At 47.6% G+C, this 19,928-nt stretch overlaps 2 protein-coding genes across 2 annotated transcripts; both read right to left on the bottom strand.

The window, feature by feature from the left end:
• Positions 1-279: 279 nt before the first annotated feature.
• On the bottom strand, positions 280-4,066 carry Dctpp1 (dCTP pyrophosphatase 1). Its single transcript, XM_021168561.3, has 3 exons — positions 3,886-4,066; positions 2,728-2,838; positions 280-657 (listed from the first exon to the last, which is right to left on the bottom strand). The coding sequence occupies exons 1-3, from the start codon at positions 3,984-3,986 to the stop codon at positions 357-359; spliced, it is 513 nt and encodes a 170-aa protein (XP_021024220.1). The 5' UTR covers positions 3,987-4,066; the 3' UTR covers positions 280-356.
• A 10,730-nt stretch (positions 4,067-14,796) lies between these two features.
• Sephs2 (selenophosphate synthetase 2) lies at positions 14,797-16,999 on the bottom strand. Its single transcript, XM_021168671.3, has one exon. The coding sequence runs from the start codon at positions 16,824-16,826 to the stop codon at positions 15,477-15,479; it is 1,350 nt and encodes a 449-aa protein (XP_021024330.1). The 5' UTR covers positions 16,827-16,999; the 3' UTR covers positions 14,797-15,476.
• Positions 17,000-19,928: the final 2,929 nt, after the last annotated feature.

Below are 19,928 nucleotides of genomic sequence, written 5' to 3'. Positions count from 1 at the left end.
CACACCACATAAACTGTGCATTCAACACCATCTGGCTGTAAAGGAGGATAAGAAATTGGCCCTGGCCAGGGAAGAGAGGGGGGTGGTCTTTACTTGTAGAAAGGGGCCAAGGAAAGGAAGCTGTATTCTGTACTCTAAGACTTGTATCCCATACTTACTTCCTACTCTCTTCTGCAAGTTTTAAGTTGAAAACAGCAGCTATTAGTTACACTGGACAGAGCCCTGCTTCTCTGCAGGATTTGAGATATTCTGTCTAGCTACTGAAGAAAAATCGAGATGTTGTTGCCTTAAGTCATTTTATTGAGAGAGAAAACACTTGGGCCGAGACTTAATAAGGCCAGATTAGCACCACGTTTCTATGTGGAAGCCTGGTCTCTCAGCTCCGAGGCAGGGTCTCCAGCCCCCTCAGCCTGGTTTTCAGAGATGGTCCCACGGGGCAAGTCAGTGTACTTGCAGGCAGAACCTCGGGACAGGTGGACTGGGTAACGTTGGCGGTTGGTGTCCATTTTGGAGATTACTGCTTGAGGTAAATCCACATGGCAGCGGGCTGCTAATGCTACCAGGTAGATGAGGACATCGCTAAGCTCCTCCTGAAGGGCTGCTCTCTCCTTTGGTGGCCATGCTTGAGGACCAGGCTCTGCATCAGACTTCCACTGGCTGGAAAGAGAACAGGACAGACACACAAGCCTGCTAGTTTAGTGGGCCTGTCTATAGTTTCAAACCACCACAGCTCAGAAAATCCCTCCAAGAACAATGTACTCGCCCAGGCCCTGAGTAGAGCCAGGTGGGAAAGTAGAGCCAGGTGGGAAAGAGACTTTTTTTTTTCCGAGACAGGGTTTCTCTGTGTAGCCCTGGCTGTCCTGGAACTCACTCTGTAGACCAAGCTGGCCTCGAACTCAGAAATCCACCTGCCTCTGCCTCCCAAGTGCTGGGACTAAAGGCGTGTGCCACCAAGCCCGTCTGGGAAAGAGACTTTAACAGATAACAGCCAGACCCCCATGACTCTACCTAAGCTACGTGAGTAACCAAGAGAACACTTGCTGAGACACTCCGAGGTCCAAGTCTATTTTTCACTGGCCCTAGCTGCTGTCACTCCAAACTGAACCCCAGACCCGAGTCAGTGCGGGCACTCACCTTCCTGTTAGCTCCTCCCTCCCCCCATCCCTCTCCTACAAGCCTGATTATCTCTCCTGTTTGTGGTCACTGTTCCTTCTACTGTGAGTAATCCCCCCACCCCATCCTCCTAGATTTCCCGTTCTTAATACTTAGGTTTCAATTCAGAGGTTGCCATCTCAGAAACTTACTTTCTCATCTTGTGTTATTCTCCCCTTCCAATCCCAAGACAGGCTCTTACATAGCTCAGGTTTCAGAGTCTCTATGTGGCCAAGGATGAACACGTAATCCCCCAGCCTCTGCCTCTCAAGCCCTGGGGTCACATCACACACCACCACATTTGACTTGATTTCCCCTTAATCCTTGTCACAGTTCTAGGTCACTTAAAATTGTGCTATCAGTCTCCTTCCACCAGGAATGGAGGCAGTCTGGTCCAAGGTCCCAGCCTGTTTCCAGATGACCTGGCACACAACCGATGCTAATACATCTGTAAAGAAGTGATGGACCACCCTCAGATGCATCTTGTATGCCCTCTACTCTTCATCCTACAACGACTGCCCATGTTTAGGTCCACACCAGCCTGTTCACTAGCCTGCTCTAATCCATTCTCTCAGGCGTCCAATCTGCCCTGCAAGCCCCGATATCTTTCTGCTTCTCAGGTTAGATGAGGCTTTCTGCCTGAACTCTATCACCTAACTCCAGTCTTATCAACCTGGATTTGCCTCTTGCCCTACCTTCCACAGTTCCGTCTTCTACATCGTGCCTATGATGGGCCAGATACTTAGGGCATACAGAAAACAAAAACAGATACAAAATCCTCCCTCTTTCTTGGGAAAGATAATTCTGAATTCTCCCAGAATTTAACTTGCCCTTTCTCTCCTATTTAAAAATAAAACAAAACAAAACAGATTTATTTATTCTGCAGACATATGTAAGCACACGTTTGCATGTGTACTATGTATATGCAGGAGTCTTTAAGGCTAGAAAAGTGTCAGATCCCCTGAACCTGGAGTTATGGGAGGTTGTGACCTGGCACAGGGGTGCTGGGAACTGACTCAGCTCTTCTGCAAGAGCAGGAAGTGCTCATCAGCACTGAGACATCTCAGCAGCCCCTGCACTGCCTCTGTAAAGGAAGTTCCCTGTCTGGCAGGCCACCTTTTAAAATTCTGTATTTCAGCCTTACACAGAGGTAAAATGCTGGTGACAACTGTTCACCACCCCCGTCCCCATATACCTTCTTTTTTCCTTTGAGACAGGGTCTCTCTGTGTACCCCTGGCTGTCATAAAACTCATGCTGTAGAGCAGGCTGGCCTCAAAGTTACATATCCACCTGCCTGCCTTTTGCATACTGGATTAAAGTCGTGCACCACCACAGCCCTGCTGACAACTGTTCTTCTTAGACCTAGGTCTGCCTCACTGTTTCTACATTTCCCTCTCCCTGGAAACTGTCGCCAGCACCCACCAGGGCTGGGACCCGTCTGTCATCTCTGTATCCCTAGCAGCAGCACAGAATACAGCAGTAAGGAAAATAAAACCAACCACAGTTTTTGAGGCTAAAATACATTGTTTCCCCAACCCCAGACAGCCTCTTCCAGGAAGACTCCATCTACTCACAAGAGTTCTGCCAGCTCGCCCACTTCTCCCACCAAGGCTAGCAGCAGGTTCCGAGGCTGGTGGAACTGCTCCCAGTCCCGCTCAGCTGCAAACTCTGCATGGAGGCGTCGGCTGGAATAAAGTAAAGGGGTGGAGGTTCAAGTCTCAGGGTTAGAGGACAAGACGCAGGTGCCTGGCATACATCTAGAAGGGGCATGGGACTCCTACAGTCAAACGTCTTGGATGTCCTTACGTTACTAACTTTTAACAAGACCTTTTTTTAAAGATTTATTTACCTATTTTACGTTTGTGAGTACACTGTCACTCTTCTTAGATACGCCAGAAGAGGGCATCAGATCCCATTACAGATGGTTGTGAGCCACCATGTATGTGGTTGCTGGGAATTGAACTCATGAACTCAGGACCTCTGGAAGAGCAGTCAGTGCTCTTAACCACTGAGCCATCTCTCCAGCCCTAACAAGCCTTTCTTTGGGGGGGGGGGGGGTGTTCAAGACAGGGTTTCTCTGTGTAGCCCTGGCTGTTCTAGAACTCACTCTGTAGACCAGGCTGGCCTCAAACTCAGAAATCCACCTGCTTCTGCCTCCCAAGTGCTGGGACTAAAGGCGTGTGCTACCACTGCCCGGCTAAGACTTTCTTATCATCTGGAAATGAACGTGCCCCTGTACAGATTTTAACCTCAAGCCAAATTAAGCAACACCCTTTATTATTCCATTTTCCTACTGCTACTTCTTCCGGTATTCCACCTTAACGCCCCTATCTCCACACACCTAGGTCTAACTAACTCACAGGATGCAGTTTTGAGACACTGCCCACTGGGGCCTTCCTTGACATTCTGCAAGAAAAAAGAATTCTACACTTCAGCTTCCCCTGTCCAACTACCCATCTCTCCTGGGGTGCAGAGGTACTATCAGACCTCTGTTATCTCTCCAAGGTTGTATTAAAGATTGATACTTAACATGCCCGGGGGCGTCACCCAATTTCCCCGGCCTCAAGTGTGCACTGTGCACATAATGTTTATTTAGCTTGGCTCTCCAGAGGTCAGCCAGGCGGGCCAGGATGGACTCGGACGTGTTGTTCTTGTGGACCACGTGGAGGGACCCTCCACATTACCACAAAAAGGTTAGTTTCTCCATCCGAGGACGGACAAGGACTGCTTACATGTCCTCAAGCGTGGGCTCCGGACTGAATCTGAACGGGCGGGCAGCAGCAGAGTCTTCTTGTCCCACACTACCGCGCTCGCCGTCACCAGCCGTGGACATTCCGCCCACTAGTCCTACCCGCGCGGGAGCGGACCCCGCGCAGCGCTCGGAGCCGCCTCCAGAGTTCCGACCAATCACGGCTTCTCGCTGCGTTCCCGGGGCGGAGCCGGAGGAGGACCCAGTCATATCCGTGAATTTTAGCTACGGCCCGCCCCTTCTCCGGCCTGGACCAATCTGAAGGGAGTTTTTCTCCTTCTGTGCCCTCGAGTTCTTCCGCCCAGGCGAAACTTCTTAAAGGGACACGTACAAATTCAATCTGGGAAAGACATTGGAACAGAAAGCCTAATACGACGGGCGCCAGATGGCGCCAAAGTGAAATGGCAGGCGCGGAGGAGGCGGGTCCACTGAGAGCAAAAACCCTACAAGTGAAGGACCCAGCGTGCGTGGTCATTTCACGTGGACGGCCTTCACACAATTTGAAAGAGATTGATGAGAAGAACTGCATATTTCCAGGGAGGGGGAGAACCCAGTCTTTGTAACCCATTTCAGCGTCCTACACCAGTGGATTCCAATGATTGCAAGCAATCCTACAGTAGGGTATGACCTCTTTCCCATGGGTCACTATCACAGCCTTACACAAATGCACAAGAGGACACCAAACTCGTTTACACTGTCTAGGTTTTGAAGCCTGTTTTCTTTTAAAAGACTTGTTTTTATTCTCTCTCTCTCTCTCTCTCCATATTTAGATGTATGTCTTTGGACCCCTTGTGTGCCTGTGCCCAGGACAGCCAGAAGATGTCCGATCTGGGATTAGAACTGTGGTTCTCTGCAAGAGCAACAAGTGGTTTTATCCTTAGAGTCATTTTTCCAGACCCGTAAGATTTTTCTTTCTCCTTAAGAACCTTAAGAACTACAAAGAAAATTATGTGTATGCGTGTTTCCAGGTATGCGCATTGGGTGTGTGCACATGAGTTGTTAGCAAAGGTCAGAGATGTAGAATCCCCTGGAACTAGAGTTATCAGTGGTTATGAAGTACCAAACCCTGATCCCTCTACAAGAGGAGCAAAGTTGTTTGTGATAGGTTTTCATTATATAGTCTTGGCTATCCTGGAACTTACTCTGTAGACCAGGCTGGCCTCAAATTCACAGAGATCTGCGTCTCTCTCCCGAGTGCTAGGATTAAGGTGTGTGCCACCATCACCTGGCAGGTAACAAAGGTTTTCAACTGCTCAGCTATCAGCACTTCACACCCTTTCTTCTCAATTATTTGTTTGTTTGTTTGCTTTGTTTTGTTTCGAGACAGGGTTTCTCTGTGTAGCCCTGGCTGTCCTGGAACTCACTCTGTAGACCAGGCTGGCCTCAAACTCAGAAATCCACCTGCCTCTGCCTCACAAGTGCTGGGATTAAAGGCGTGCGCCACCTCCACCAGGCTTCCCTTTCTCATTTTTAAAGGTTCCAGGATGGAACCCAGAGACTTGAGCATGATAGGCAAGTTCTGTACCCAGTCCATGGAGCTATCCAATCTCTTCAGATTTTCCAATCTGAAAAATCACAGAGTCAGTCATTGACCATGATAGGAATGGAGTTTCCCAAGAAGAGGGGTTGTTTTGTTGGTTCGGTTGGTTTGAGTTTTTGAGGCAGTCTATCACCTTATAACCCTGGAACTCACTACGTAGCTCAGGGTACTGTCAAACTCATGCCAATCCCCCTGCATTGCCTTCTAAGCACTGAAATTATAGACATGAGTCACGGGTGCCAGCTGTTTGTGTGTAAGCCAGCTGTACAGCTGTTTGTTATTGTACCTCAGTTATAGTCACTCTCTCTGTTCTCCACTTTAGAAAGGGCTTGTATTCTTGTAGAAATGAAAGAAAAAAAGAAAGTGGAAGAAAGAGTCAGATTTTAGACACTAAGATCAGAGAGGATGCTGGGTGTAGCTTAGTGGTAGAGGTTTGCATGCAAGGGAGCATTGGGTCAAACTCTAGCACCAAACTCATAAATAAAACCCAATGGTGTAGTGATTTCCTGCTAACTACAGATAGATGCCTCTGGCAAGCTAGTGCATTTATCTAAAGAGACAGACATGAAGGCCATCACAGTTTTATTTGTGATATGGACAGAAGCGAGGGCAGTTCAGAGGCGCGGGTGTGTTACGGGCTGCTTACACAATGGACATTGTCAGCAGTTCGCACAGAGTACAAGCAGCAGACACAATTCTGAACTGGTTTAAACAAGGCAAGGGGATCTGAAGCAAGTGTGGTGCATGCTTGTAACCCTTATCATCTGGGAGGCCGAGACGGGAGGATCAGAAGTTCAAGGTGAGTTTCAGCTGTACTGAGGCCAGCCTGGGCTACTTGAGACCCTGTCTCAGCAACACAAAACAAAAAAGGAGACCACTTTACTAAGTAAATGCAATTTGTTACAGGGGCACAGGAATGACTCCTGGGTAAGATGAGCCTGGGGAATGGACTGGATCATGGCAGCCAGACTCAGCACTTCACATATCTAACCGTGGCAACCTTTAGGAGGTGGGTAATATTATGGTCATGCCCACCTTACAGAGAAGGAAACAGAGAAGGTAAGACACTTAAACAATTGTTAAGTTAGTAGCGCCAGACTTCAAACAGTTTGGTTTTGAAGGCTGTGTTGTACCTATGCATGCAGGGAGGAAGCGTGGCAGTGGAGGGCCTGCTTAGGCCTTGGACTTGATCCTCCACACTGCCTCCCAAACAAAACTAAAAACACTGTGAAAAGATTGGTGCCGGGCATGGCGGCCCCGCCTTTAGTCCCAGCACTCAAGAGGTAGAGACAGGTGAGTATTCTTTAACTTGAGGCTCCTAGTCTAAATAGTGAGTTCAGACTAGTTATGTAATAACTTGTCTAAAAAGGAAAGGTTGGGGCCAGAGAGATGGCTCAGCGGTTAAGAGAACTGACTGCTCTTCCAGGGGTCCTGAGCTCAATCCCCAGCAGTCACATGGTGACTCACAACCATCAGTAATGGGATCTGATGCCCTCTTCTGGTGTCTGAAGACAGTGTACTCAAATACATAAAAAAGGGGGGAAAAAAAAGAAAAAGAAAAGGTGATTGGTTAGTTGGGTTAGCAGGGTATGAGATTGGTTAGTTGGGTTAGCAGGGTATGATAACCGCAACAGGCCCCCAGACCTTAGCACAGCTGATGCCTTGGTGGAAGCATCATTCAGGCTGAAAAACTCATCAGGTAGACAGTACCACCTGCCAAACTGAAACTGCTCCATAGTTCTGGGAAAGTCTCTAAAATTACTAACCCTTCTCTCTCTCCTCCCCTCTCCCCCCTCTCGCCCCCCTCTCTCCTCTGTCCCCCATCTCTCCCCTCTCTCCTCCCCTCTCTCCCCTCTCTCTTCCCCCCTCTCTCCTCTCTCCTCCTCTCTCCCCCCTCTTTGGTTTTTGGAGACAGGGTTTCTCTGTGTAGCCCTGGCTGTCCTGGAACTCACTCTGTAGACCAGGCTGGCCTCGAACTCAGAGATCTGCTTGCCTCTGCTTCCCTGAATGCTGGGATTAAAGGCGTGCGATACCGTCACCCAGACAACCTGCTTGTTAAAAAAAAAAAAATCAGGGGGCTGGAGAGATGGCTCAGTGGTTAAGAGCACTGACTGCTCTTCTGAAGGTCCTGAGTTCAATTCCCAGCAACCACATGGTAGCTCACAACCATCTGTAATGAGATCTGATGCCCTCTTCTGGAGTGTCTGAAGACAGCTACAGTGTACTTACATATATAATAAATAAATCTTTTTTTAAAAAAAATCAGAGTTTTGTTTGCATGTCTGTGTACCACTCACGTGCCTGGTGCCCGCATGGGTTCCATGGGACGATCAAGAGACAGTGACAGATGGGTTTAGGCTTCTCAGCAGGAGGGGTCAGTTCTGAATGAACACTAGCAGCTTTGCAGAGGCACCTTTTACTGATTCTTACACAAACGGCAGTTTAGCAAGGCAATTCCTGCATTCCAAAATATCTTATCAGACCTAGGAGTTGTCTTGAGGAACCATTACCTAAGCGAACGCAGTCATTTTAAGAATCCCAGATTTTCCAGGAGTGTCTTATGACTGAGGTAACGCTGAAGTTCTGAAATTCCCAAGAAAGAGCAACCCTATACATTCCAGAAAACAATCACTGATATTTACAAGAGATTACTTCAAGGCTAAGTGGCCATCACTTCAGAGTAAACCCCAGGTGCAATGGCTTTTCAATGCTGCATCCACAGAGGCCAGCAAAGGGCATCAGATCCCCTGGAACTGGAATTACAGACAGTTGTGAGCTGCCACATGGGTGCTGAGAAGTGAACTCAGGTCCTCTGGAAGAGCAGCCAGTGATCTTACACATTGAGCCAGTCTTTTTTTATTTCCAGGTGACACTGTTCCCTCTCACCTGCAGCCATCACGTGTGTGTCCTGCCTGTCCCCAAGGCAGACTTGGGCGCTGCCTTATCGCCAACCTTTGACTCTGCCGAAGTTAAGTAGAGGACCCACACTGAGGATGCCTCCAGCCACTTTTCTTTCCTTTTCTACTGTTAAATGCAGTCTAGAAAAGGAACTAATGCCGGGCATGGTGGTGCACGCCTTTAATCCCAGCACTCGGGAGGCAGAGGCAGGCGGATTTCTGAGTTCGAGGCCAGCCTGGTCTACAAAGTGAGTTCCAGGACAGCCAGGGCTATACATAGAAACCCTGTCTCGAAAAACCAAAAAAAAAAAAGAAGAACCAATAAGAGCTTTTAAGGAGCTGGAGAGAGGGCTCAGTGAAGAACACTTGTGGCTCGTGCAGAGGACCTGTGTTTGGTTTCCAGAACCTACATGATTGATGGCTCACAACTGCTCCAAGGGATCTGACAGCCTCTTCTGACAGGCATCGGCCCCAGGCACACACGTGGTACACACACATGCATGCAGGCAAAATACTCATACACATAAAACAAAATAAATGGGGGTGGGCAGACAGAGAGACAGAGAGAGGCCCTTTAAGTGGACAAACAGGTCCAAGACTTGAATTTCTTCTCCAGATATTTGTTTTGTGACTAAGTGGTCCTGGCTTTCACTGCTTGGAGACAGCCAGACTTAAGTGCTAGAAAAATGTAAAAAGGTGTTGGGTCCTCATGCTCCCCTCCTCCCTCCCTCCCTCCCTCCCTCCCTCCCTCCCTTCCTTCCTTCCTTCCTTTTTTCCTCCTTCCCTCCTCCCTCCCTCTCTCTCTCCCTCAGTTTTGAACCCTACTCAGGCACTGATCAGTCAGAGAGTGTGACCATCCCTGTCATCTTGAAGCCTATATACTAGAGAGCAATTGTGTTTTACTTTAAGTGTTTGTGTTTACTCTTGGCGTGAGTGAATGAGTGTGAGTGTATGCATTCATACACACAAGTACAGCAGGTCGGGGGCAGCTCTAGGGGACCTGTCCTCTCTTCCCACCATGGGTTATGGGGTGTGAACTGAGGCTACCAGGTTAGGTGCTTTTCCTACTCGGTCATCTCATCAGAACAAAAGTTGACTTAAAAAGGTGAAAAAACAGAAGTGGGAATTAAATCTAGGCCTTCATGCAGGGAAGGCCCCAGGGTTCTACCCACCAAGCCCTAACCCAGCCCCTCCAGAAAATAATTTTAAAGTAAATGAATACATTTAGAGGTAATTATAGATTAAGAGCAATAAAGCAATTACATGGGACACGTGGGAGAATGGCTGGGTGGCAGGAGAGCTTGCCTCCTGTGCTTGGCACTGTGAGCTCCGCCCACAGGCCTTCTGCAGCTGGTGGCTGTCAGAAAGGTCCTTCGTGAGGTTTTGCTTTTATTATGTCTAGTAGATTTTGAATTTAAATTATTTTTAATATTTTGGGAGTGGTGGTACTGGGGATAGAATTTCGGGCTTGGACTCACACGTGACTGTTAAGTGTTCTACTCCCGAGCTGCATTCTTAGGCCTGCTGAAGGGGTTTGCGCTAGGACTGGACTGAAAATGTTCCAACTCTAAATGTGTAAGAGTCTGGAGAGATGGCTCAGCGGTTAAGAGCACTGACTGCTCTTCCGAAGGTCCTGAGTTCAAATCCCAGCAACCACATGGTGGCTCACAACCACCCATAATGAGGTCTGATACCCTCTTCTGGTGGGTTTGAAGACAGCTACAGTGAACTTATACTAATAAATAAATCTTAAAAAAATTATTTATTTTATGTATATGAGTACACTGTAGCTGTCCTGAATCACACCAGAAGAGTCCATCAGATCCTATTACAGGTGGTTGTGAGCCACCATGTGGTTGCTGGGAATTGAACTCAGGACATCTGGAAGAGCAGTTGGTGCTCGTAACCACTGAGCCATCTCTCTAGCCCCACTGCTGTTGTTTTTAAAGACAGGGTCTTATTCATCCCAGGTTTGCCCTGATCTCTCTACACACATGTGGCTGACTGGAGTGGAAACCCCTGGTTTCTTTGGAAAGTCAGTTATGTCAAATGCTGTTGTGCTGGGGCACACAGGGGAAAGGCTGTGGGATGTTTAGAAGGAGTATAAATATGACAGTGGGAGCTGGAGCATTGGTTTGCCTTGCTCCACCTTGCTAGTCTTCGCTGACTACACACATGTATCGGTTCGCCTTCCATTGCTTCGCTGAGGTTTGCCTGTGGTGACTTCATAGAGAGAAACTCACCAAAGACCTTCTCTCGAGATTCCTGCAGCTTCCACAGACCTGGGCAGATTGGATTAACTGCATTAATTGCTGATTCGTGTGTGGTGTCTGCCAAGTGGACTGGACTGTAGGTTCTGGTTCGTGTGTGGTGTTTGCTAGTGGACTGGACTCAGAATAATGAAGATTGGAATTGCCCTGAAGAACTGTTCTAAGTAGGTCACTTCCCCCATAACCTAATAACGTTTGTTTTCCACTATGGGTGGTGGGCTAGAAGGGAGGTTGAACCCTTATTTAAAGAATGCTATGAGAAATATAAGCCTACAGGTGACTTTGAACCCTTGATATTCCTGTCTTCACCTCTCAAGTGCCAAGATTACAAGCATGTACCATCAGACCTAGCTACTTTTTTTTTAATTATTTATTTATTATATGTAAGTACACTGTACTGTCTTCAGACATTCCAGAAGAGGGTGCCAGATCTTGTTACGAATGGTTGTGAGCCACCATGTGGTTGCTGGGATTTGAACTCAGGACCTCTGGAAGGGCAGTCAGTGCTCTTAACTGCTGAGCCATCTCTCCAGCCCCCACCTAGCTACTTTCAATTTAAGAAAAAAAAAAAAGAAACCCCTTTTTAAATTTTTTAATTATTTTATATGTCTGCATGTTTTGACTTCATGTATGTATATGCATGATATATATATGCCTAGTGCTCTCAGTTCCAAAGAGAGCATCATAACTCCTGGAACTGGAGCTACGGATGGTTGTGAGCCACCATGTGAGTGGGTGCTGAGGATGGTGTCTGGGCCTCTGAAGAGCAGCCAGTGCTCTGCCTAGCTGTTAAGCAGAATCCAGCCACTGTGTTCAGCTTTCTAAGTTTGAGAACACTTGCATTAGTCTCTGATACATTCTATTTCTTTACATTCTATTTCTTTCACTCATAGCCCTGGCTGTCCCAGAACTCACTTTGTAGACCAGGCTGCTAAGTCTCTTTCTCCCACCTGCCTTGTTACTGGAGCTCCCCTGGGCTCCTGGACCACCTGATTTTCTTTTTTTCCTTTTTCTTTTGGTTTTTCGAGACAGGGTTTCTCTGTGTAGCCCTGGCTGTCCTGGAACTCACTTTGTAGACCAGGCTGCCCTTGAACTCAGAAACCTGCCTGCCTCTGCCTCCCGAGTGCTGGGATTAAAGGCGTGCGCCACCACGCCCGGCTTTTTTTTTTTTTTTTTTAAGTATTTTGTTTCTTACTAACTATTCTTTTGTAGATGCTCCTTCTTTCCCACACTTACTCCTGAACTGTCTCTTTCCCTTGAGCTTTTTTTGTTTTTTTTTTTTTTTCCAACTTGGAAGCTTGCCTCAAATGTCTGCTAGTCTTTGGTTGCTCGTACTTAAAAATAAGACTGACTGGACTGCAGTTTCTGGTTCATGTTTGGTGTTTGCTAGTGGACTGGACTCAGAATAATGAAGATCGGAATCGCCCCGAAGAACTATTTCTAAGTAGGTCACTTCCCCCATAACCTAATAAGATTTGTTTTCCCAGCACTTGGGAGGCAGAGGAATGCAAATCTCTGAGCTTCAGGCCAGCCTGGTCTACAGATTGAGTTCCAGGGTAGCTAGGGGTTACACAGAGAAACCCTGTGTAGAAAAAACAATCAAAAGAATAAAAATGAGAGGCCTACTTGGGTGTAGTGGTGCCTACCTTTAATCCTAGCACTTGGATTAAAGCAGAGTCAGGTGGATCTCTGTAAATTCAAGGTCAGCCTGGTCTACATAAGTGAATTCTAGGACACCCTGAGAGGCACAGTGAGAACCTCTCTCAAGAAAAGAATAGACTGGGTGGGTAGGGGTGGGTGCAGGGAGTGACCAGGATGTAAAGTGAATAAATTAATGGGGGCTGGAGAGATGGCTCAGCGGGTATGAGCACTGACTGCTCTTCCGAAGGTGCTGAGTTCAAATCCCAGCAACCACACAGTGGCTCACAATCATCCGTAACGAGATCTGATGCTCTCTTCTGGTGCGTCTGAAGACAGCTACCGTGACTTAGATATAATAATAAATCTTTAGTCTGGAGTGAGCAGGGCCGACTGGAGCAAGGGTGGCTGACTAGAGGGAGCAGAGGTCCTGAATTTAGTTCCCAGTAACCGCATGATGGCTCACCCATCTGTACAGCTACAGTGCACTCATATACATAAAATGAATAAATCTTTTAAAAAAATTAATGGAAAACAAAACAGCAGCGGGCTGGCGAGATGGCTCAGTGGGTAAGAGCACTGATTGCTCTTCCAAAGGTCCTGAGTTCAAATCCCAGCAACCACATGGTGACTCACAACCATCCGTAATGAGATCTGATGCCCTCTTCTGGTGTGTCTGAAGACAGCTACAGTGTACTCACATACATACAATAAATAAATCTTAAAAAAAAAAAAAAAAACCAGCAGCAACAGCGTGAGGGGCTGGAGTCGTGCCTCAGTGGTTAAGAGCATGGGTGGCTCTTGCAGGGAACCCAGGTTCCATCCCTAGCAACTAGATGGCAGGTCACAGCCATTTGTAACTCCAGTTCCAGGGGACTCAAAGCCCCTCTTCTGACCTGGGTAGGGGACACACTGCAGGTGTGTGATACACACATGCATGTGAACAAAACACTCATACACATAAAAATAATGGAAAAACTGAAAAAAAAAAAAAAAGAGCCACATGTGGCAGCATGGTATGGGAGCTGGCAAATCTCTGAGCTCTAGATCAGCCTGATCTACTTAGCAAGTTACAGGCCAGACAGGGTTACATAACAAGACCTTGTCTCAAACAATGCGGGAGTGTGACTCAGTGGTGGTGTTTGCCTGGCATCTACTCTGCAGAAGGGGAAGCAACATTGCAAAATATTAAGAACAAAGTTGCACCGTCAGTGGAGAACGGAAGACAACATCAAAACTTCTGAGCCAGCACTGAGCTAGGCCAAAGCAGGATGATCTAGACAAACCTGGCTTACACCTCAAGATGCTGTCAGAAGCATGTGTTGGGGCTGGGGAGGTGGGGGTGTGACATTGAAAAGCTTAGGGTATTGATTGAATCATACTTCAAGTGGGAGACCCAGGATGGTGGCTTTCCTGCTACAGAGCCTCGAGCTTGAGGCACATGTCACCGGACATGGTCATTTTCTTTAGAGTATTTCATCTGTCACCCTACTGATGGCTGCTTCCCGGGCAAGGTTTTTTTTTTTTTTTTTCTGGTGGTAGAGATTAAACTAGGACTTTGCCCAAGCTACACCATTGTGATACTGAACTACACCTCAAGCCCCTGGCCATTGTTTTAAAAACTTATTTTCTTTCTCCTTTATCCCCAATGTCCAAAGTACAAGGTACTCCCAACGTCCAAAACACAGGTACTGAACCAAAGCTCTTTTGCAGGCTAGGCACCTGCCAGCAAATCCTAGGTCAGTTTCTTCTGTAGGGGGTGTTGAGTGTCTCATACAGATGTAGCCCAGGTCAGCCTTGAACAATATAACCAAAGATGATCTTAAGTTTCTGATCTTTTGCTTCTACCTTCCAAATGCCAGTGGCACCACCCCAGCCTTATTTGGTGCTGAGGAACCCACTCACTGAACCCACTGTCAAGCATGCTAGGCAAGCCCTCCACCAACTAAGCCACATCCCCAGCCCTGGCTCATTTTTTTAATGGCTAATTGGCGCTTTCAATCAGGCTTCCTTGTCTACTGCTGTGCCTGGAGTTTCTGTCTTTTCCTCCTAGAGGGAAAAGGCAGTCACTCACCTCAAAGTGTGTGTGTGTCAGGGGATGTTGCAAGTGTAAGGACATAATTGTTCTGTGTATAAGCTTCTAGCCAGCATCTCTTCTCACGCCAACACCCTGCCTTCACCTCGATGAATCCTTTCAGAGCTCTTTCTTGTTAGCATCCCCACCTTCAGACAGTCTCTTCTATTCTGTTAAGTCATCTTTTATGATTTTTCCCCCCATTTTGTCTACCCTAAAATCCCTAGAGTTTATATCCATTCCAAGTCCTCTTTTGTCATCTCAGGGGACAGCAAACCCAAATCCCTTAACTCAGGGGCAAGGACAACATCTACTTTCTATTTTGCAAGTTCTAGATGTAATGTCAAGGGGTAAAAAGAGTCTGCGTTCCAGCTGGTTTGGGCAGCATACTGGAGGCAGAAGCAAAAATCAAGGCACCTGAGAACCTGTCTGAAACAAGAAAGTGATCCACAGAACCAAACATTAGCCACAAGAGTTTTCCAACAAAGTCCCTTTTATTTAGTTACTGTAAGAAATTCTCTTTATTAATTAAATCTCCAGAAGTTTCAGTGTAAGATTCAATGGCCGCCGACACCTGGCTCTGAGGTTTGTTCAGCCTCTCCCAGTCCTTACTGGGAGTTAGAGGGAGAGACATCATTATCAGAGACCAAGTCAGGTGGCTCGTCTTCCTTTCCTGTCGGACAAGCTGCTCAACTCTTGTCCAGAACAGGAAAAGAGGCAGTTTCTCAAAAAAAAAAAAAATTAATAACAAATTTGACAATAAATCGGTAAGAGTTCTCCTAACAATTTAGATTTATCAATATATTGGTCCAAATAATTTCTTTTCACGTTGCACGTTTACTTTTCTCATATGTAATCTTAATAATCTTTACTCCCTGTGCAGAAATGAACTCAGTGCAAAAAAAAAAAATATCCCTAAAACTGAAATAGCCTCCTCTTGCTTTGGCAAACGGGTTTTTGCTCCTCATGCTCTCAACAGATGAACACACATCCGCAGCGCCGTTACTCACAGGCCTGGATGTACATACAGGAAGCTTTGGATGGGTCTGGAGGAACCATGCAGGCAGCTTTTGGAAAGGTCTTAAAAATCAACCCTGGCCAGCAGTCCCTGAGCGGGTAGAATGGCTCCGAGTTCCCAACAACCGCTATTCCATTTCAAGAACTAGGCTCAGAGGCTGCGTTGGAATTATCAGGAGCAGCAGCAGAGGCTCCCCGAGGTAGAACTTCAATAACGCGAGGCTTGTCAATGATCCGGGCTGTCCGGTTTCCCTTCTCCACGATGCCAACGATCCAAGCTTGGTGGCCCTCTCCGTACTTGGAAGATTTGATTTCCGAACAAAAGCGGGCCGCCTGTTCTCTTGGCAGACAAATCAGTAATCCCCCAGAGGTTTCAGCTGACGTTCCTTGGAGGAGGCCAAATCGCCCACTGGCTTTGCTGATCGCAGCCATCTTGGCAATTATTGGCAGATTATGTATGACAAAGGACACTTCATTTTTTTGCTGTTTTGCCAGGTTCTGAGAGTGTCCTAATATGCCAAAGCCTGTGATATCCGTGGCTGCGTGGGCATTAAAAGTGTGCATCAAGCCAGCAGCAGTCCTGTTTAGAGTAGCCATATTGAACATAGCTTCCTGATAGGCTAACTCTACTTCCTCTCTGGAAACCACCATCTTGATTTTATTCCATTTCTCAGGATTATCCAGCCATTGGTGGGCATTGGCAGCAACCTGGGTTCCTAAAGGTTTGGTTAATACCAGCACATCTCCTACCACAGCACTGTCAGGCATTATGAATTCATTTTGCTGACACACCACCGTGGCAACGCCACCGATGATAATCCACGGGTTGACCACTGTCTGTCCACCGGTCACTGCAGTGCCTCCCTCCTCCGCAGCGTCACGAAAGCCTTTGATCATGAGCGGTGTCACCTTCTCGCGTTCCTTTTCACTCATGCTCTGGCTCACACTGAGTAGCATCAACATGTTGTCACACTCAGTGATGCCCATGGCGTAGAGGTCACTGAGCACATTGGCACAAGCTATGCGCCCCATCATATAGGGATCTTCCACCAAGGGGTAAAAGAAGTCGGTGGTCTGCACCAGCGACAGGCCTCCGTGCCTTAGGGGGATGACGCAGGAGTCCATGCCAATGCTCAGCGAGGGGAAGGCTGAGCCCGGGCCGGGCCTGGTGGACAGGCCCCCTTCCTGCACCGTCTCTTCCTGGCCCCCGACCAGACCCGAGGTAAGCGGGGGCTGCAGCGCGGGCTGCGTCAGTCCCTCCAGGAGTTTGAGCAGGGTCTCCTGGGGGACCTTGCAGCCTCAGCCCTTCATGCCGGAGAAGCTCGTCAGCCGCCAGCTCGGGCTGAAGCCCAGTGTCTGGGGCTCGAACGGCCGGTAGTTGGAGAAACTCCGGCCGGCAGACCAGCCCGCCGGGCCCAAGGAACCTTCTGCGGCCACTAGCGCCGCCATGGTTTCTCCGCTGGCGCCCGCCGCCGCCGCTTCCGCCATCGCGCCGCTCGCCCGGGAGGCCGTGCGGACCAGAAGGCCCAGATACCTGCAGATGCGTCTCCCAGCCACAGCGGGCCAAGGTTACACCAGGAGATGATCAACCACGCGAGCCGGACCGGAGGACTCGAGCCACGCTGCCTGTCGGAGCGCCGCGCGGCCTCTATTTATATATGGCGTGATTGACAGCTGCTCTATCCAATGACGATTCCCGTACCGAGAGGCGGGCTTCCTTTACTCAAAAAGGTGTATTACAAATTAACCGTCTGCTTGCACAACCGGTCCCCGCGAGATCGTCACGTGAACCCTTTGTAACTGGCCTGGAACGCAGATCAGGATGGACTCGAACTCGAGTCCATTGGTCTGTCTCAGCTTTCCAAGTGCTGTTATTACAGGTGGGAGCCACGTTACCCGTGCGTGTCGTGTCCCCTCCGCCCCCCTCCTCCCTGGGAACCTAGTCTTGGAGTTGGCTGCTGTTTTTGGAATCACTTTGCCAAAGAATAAATTACTCACCGAAGGAAGCTCTGGCACTGGGCTAGCCCCAAGAAGGTCAGAACAGTCCTAGGGTCATTTGACAGGACCCAAAGCCAATTTAGGCTAAGAAAATACTTTAAGGGGAGGTTTAGGGGAAGAAAAGGGACATCACAAAGTAAATACTATGATTGCATAAGCACATTGCACAATTGATGTTGTGAAGTTTCACATGGACTTAAAAATTCTGCACAGGTTTGGGTACTGTTTTGGCCATTATCTGGCAGCAGCGAGTCGCAGTCTTCAGTGCAAGCTAATTTATTAGTTATTTATGGCTACTCTGTGCTAAGATGTCTCTATTTCTTGAAGTTAATATATGTGAGAATTCAGATCCAGGCAGGGGGGTTTGCCAATGTCTACTGAAATTATAAATGCTAAACCCATAGTAGTGGCTTTATGCCTGTAATTCCACCATTTGAGAGACTGAGACTGTTAATTCCAGGCCAGCCTGTACTACATAGTACTACATAGTGAGTTCCATGCCAGCCTGTTCTACAGCTTGAAACCCTAAACCAAATAAATGAATAAGTTTTTCCACTATGTGATCCCAGTACTTGGAAAACTGTGGTAAGAAGACAATGATGTCCATTCTAGCCTGGGCTCCACAGTGAGATCTTGTCTCAAAAAGCCTAAAATAGGTGCTGGAGAGGTAGGTAGGTGAAGAGCGCCTGCTGTTCTTGCAAAGGACCTGGGTTCAGTTCCTGGAACTTACATGGTGGTGGCTATCATCCGTAATTCCAGTTTCCAGGGGACCTGATGTCCCTCTTCTGGCTTCTGAGAGCACCAGGAACACACAGTTCCTGGTCAAACATATAGCCAAAACACTCCTACACATACAAAATAAAAGTAAATGAATCTTTGTATTGTTGCTGTCTTTGATGGTGTGTGTGGCTTTCCAGGGATGACTGTGTAGCTTGGCTCTCCCCTTTCACCTTTACATGGATTCATGGAGTCTTAACTGAAGTTGTCAAGATTTTCACAACTGGATGGTGTGGCACATGACTTTAGCCCCAGCACTTGGGAGACAAAGGCAGGAGGATCTCTGCAGCTCGTTGCAGGACAGAGAAACCCTGTCTCAGAAAACAAAAACCAAACCAAAGATTATTCACAGTAAATGCTTTTACTCACTAGCCCCAGATTATAATTTTTAAAATAAGAATTATGGCTTTAGTTGCAACGCCCTAAGTCATTTATATGTACTAGCTGTTTTAATTTTCATTAAAATGTTATGAGTTAGACTTGCTATTTTCACTGTCTAAGAGTATGTGGTGTGGGGGTCGCAGAGATGGCTCAATGGGTAAGAGTGTCTGCTGCTCTTCCAGAAGACACGAATGTTTGTCACCTCCTACTTGGTGGCTTACACATCAGCTCCAGAGTATCTAAGACCCCACCCGTGACCCTCCTCACACACGTGACCCTACACACACACGTGACCCTACACACATACACACACACACACACGTGACCCTCCTCACAAACATGACCCTACACACACACGCACACGTGACCCTCCCCAGACACGCGTGACCTTCCTCAGACACACGAGTCATGGAGACAAAGCTTCTCTGCGGAGCCCTCTTCTGGTCTCACACACACGTGTCATAGAGACAGGGTTTCTCTGTGGAGCCCTGGCTGTTTTGGAACTCACTCTGTAGACCAGGATGGCCTTAAACTCTCAGAGATCTCCCTGCCTCTGTCTCCCAACTGTTGGGATTAAAGGGGTGAGCCACCACTGCCTGGCTTAAAATATAACATTTATTTAAAAGGAAGAATATGGGGACTGGAGAGATGGCTCAGTGGTTAAGAGCACTGACTGTTCTTCTAGAGGTCCTGAGTTCAATTCTCAGCAACCACATGGTAGCTCACAACCATCCGTAATGGGATCTGACACCCTCTTCTGGTGTGCCTGACGACAGCTACAGTGTACTCATATAAGTACAATAAACAAATCTTAAAAAAAAAGAAAAAAGAAAGGAAAAGGAAGAGTATGAGGTGCAGGTGACCCTGTTCAAGGTCACCACCAATTAGAGTGGGACAGAATCACAATCCAATAGTCTGCTCCAGAGACCACTCATTGAGGCTGCCTGGAATACTTCAGAAGGACATAAGGACATATTGACATGTAGGATTTGAGGACATGATTTTTTTTTTTTTTTGAGACATGGTCTCTCACTGTGTAGCCAAGCTGGCCTTGGATTCACAGAAATCTGTCTATTTCTGCCTCCTGGGTTCTGGGATTAAAAGTGTGCACCACTACACCCTGATTTCACCTTTTTTTTTTTTTTTTTTTTCTTTTTCAAGATGGGGTTTCTCTGTGTTGCTCTGGCTGTCCTGGAACTCACTTTGTAGACCAGGCTGGCCTCGAACTCAGAAATCCACCTCTGCCTCCTGAATGCTGGGGTTAAAAGCGTGCACCACCACGCCCGGTTTGCTTTCAACTTGTAAAGAACTACACTGATTGCTTTTTATTTTGTGTGTGTTTTGCTCACATGTATATAAGTGGAAGTAGAGTTTCAGATGCCATATGGGTGCTGGATCTGAACCTGGGTCTCTCTTCCTCCCTCTCTTCCAGGC

This window comes from Mus caroli, unplaced genomic scaffold (assembly GCF_978045245.1).
Source record: "Mus caroli unplaced genomic scaffold, Mus_caroli_1 scaffold_8, whole genome shotgun sequence".
NCBI lineage: Eukaryota > Metazoa > Chordata > Mammalia > Rodentia > Muridae > Mus > Mus caroli.
Note: the sequence above shows the minus strand (reverse complement) of the source record. Positions and strands in the feature narration are given on the sequence as shown.

Bases quoted from the DNA above. Each gene is read 5' to 3' on its own strand.
- Dctpp1 (XM_021168561.3), bottom strand. From the start codon at position 3,986: ATGTCCACGGCTGGTGACGGCGAGCGCGGTAGTGTGGGACAAGAAGAC. The intron at 2,839-3,885 runs GTAAGCAGTCCT...ACTTTATTCCAG, and splicing joins GAGCCCACGCTTGAGGACAT to CCGACGCCTCCATGCAGAGT. The intron at 658-2,727 runs GTGAGTAGATGG...TTCTCTTTCCAG, and splicing joins GGCGAGCTGGCAGAACTCTT to CCAGTGGAAGTCTGATGCAG.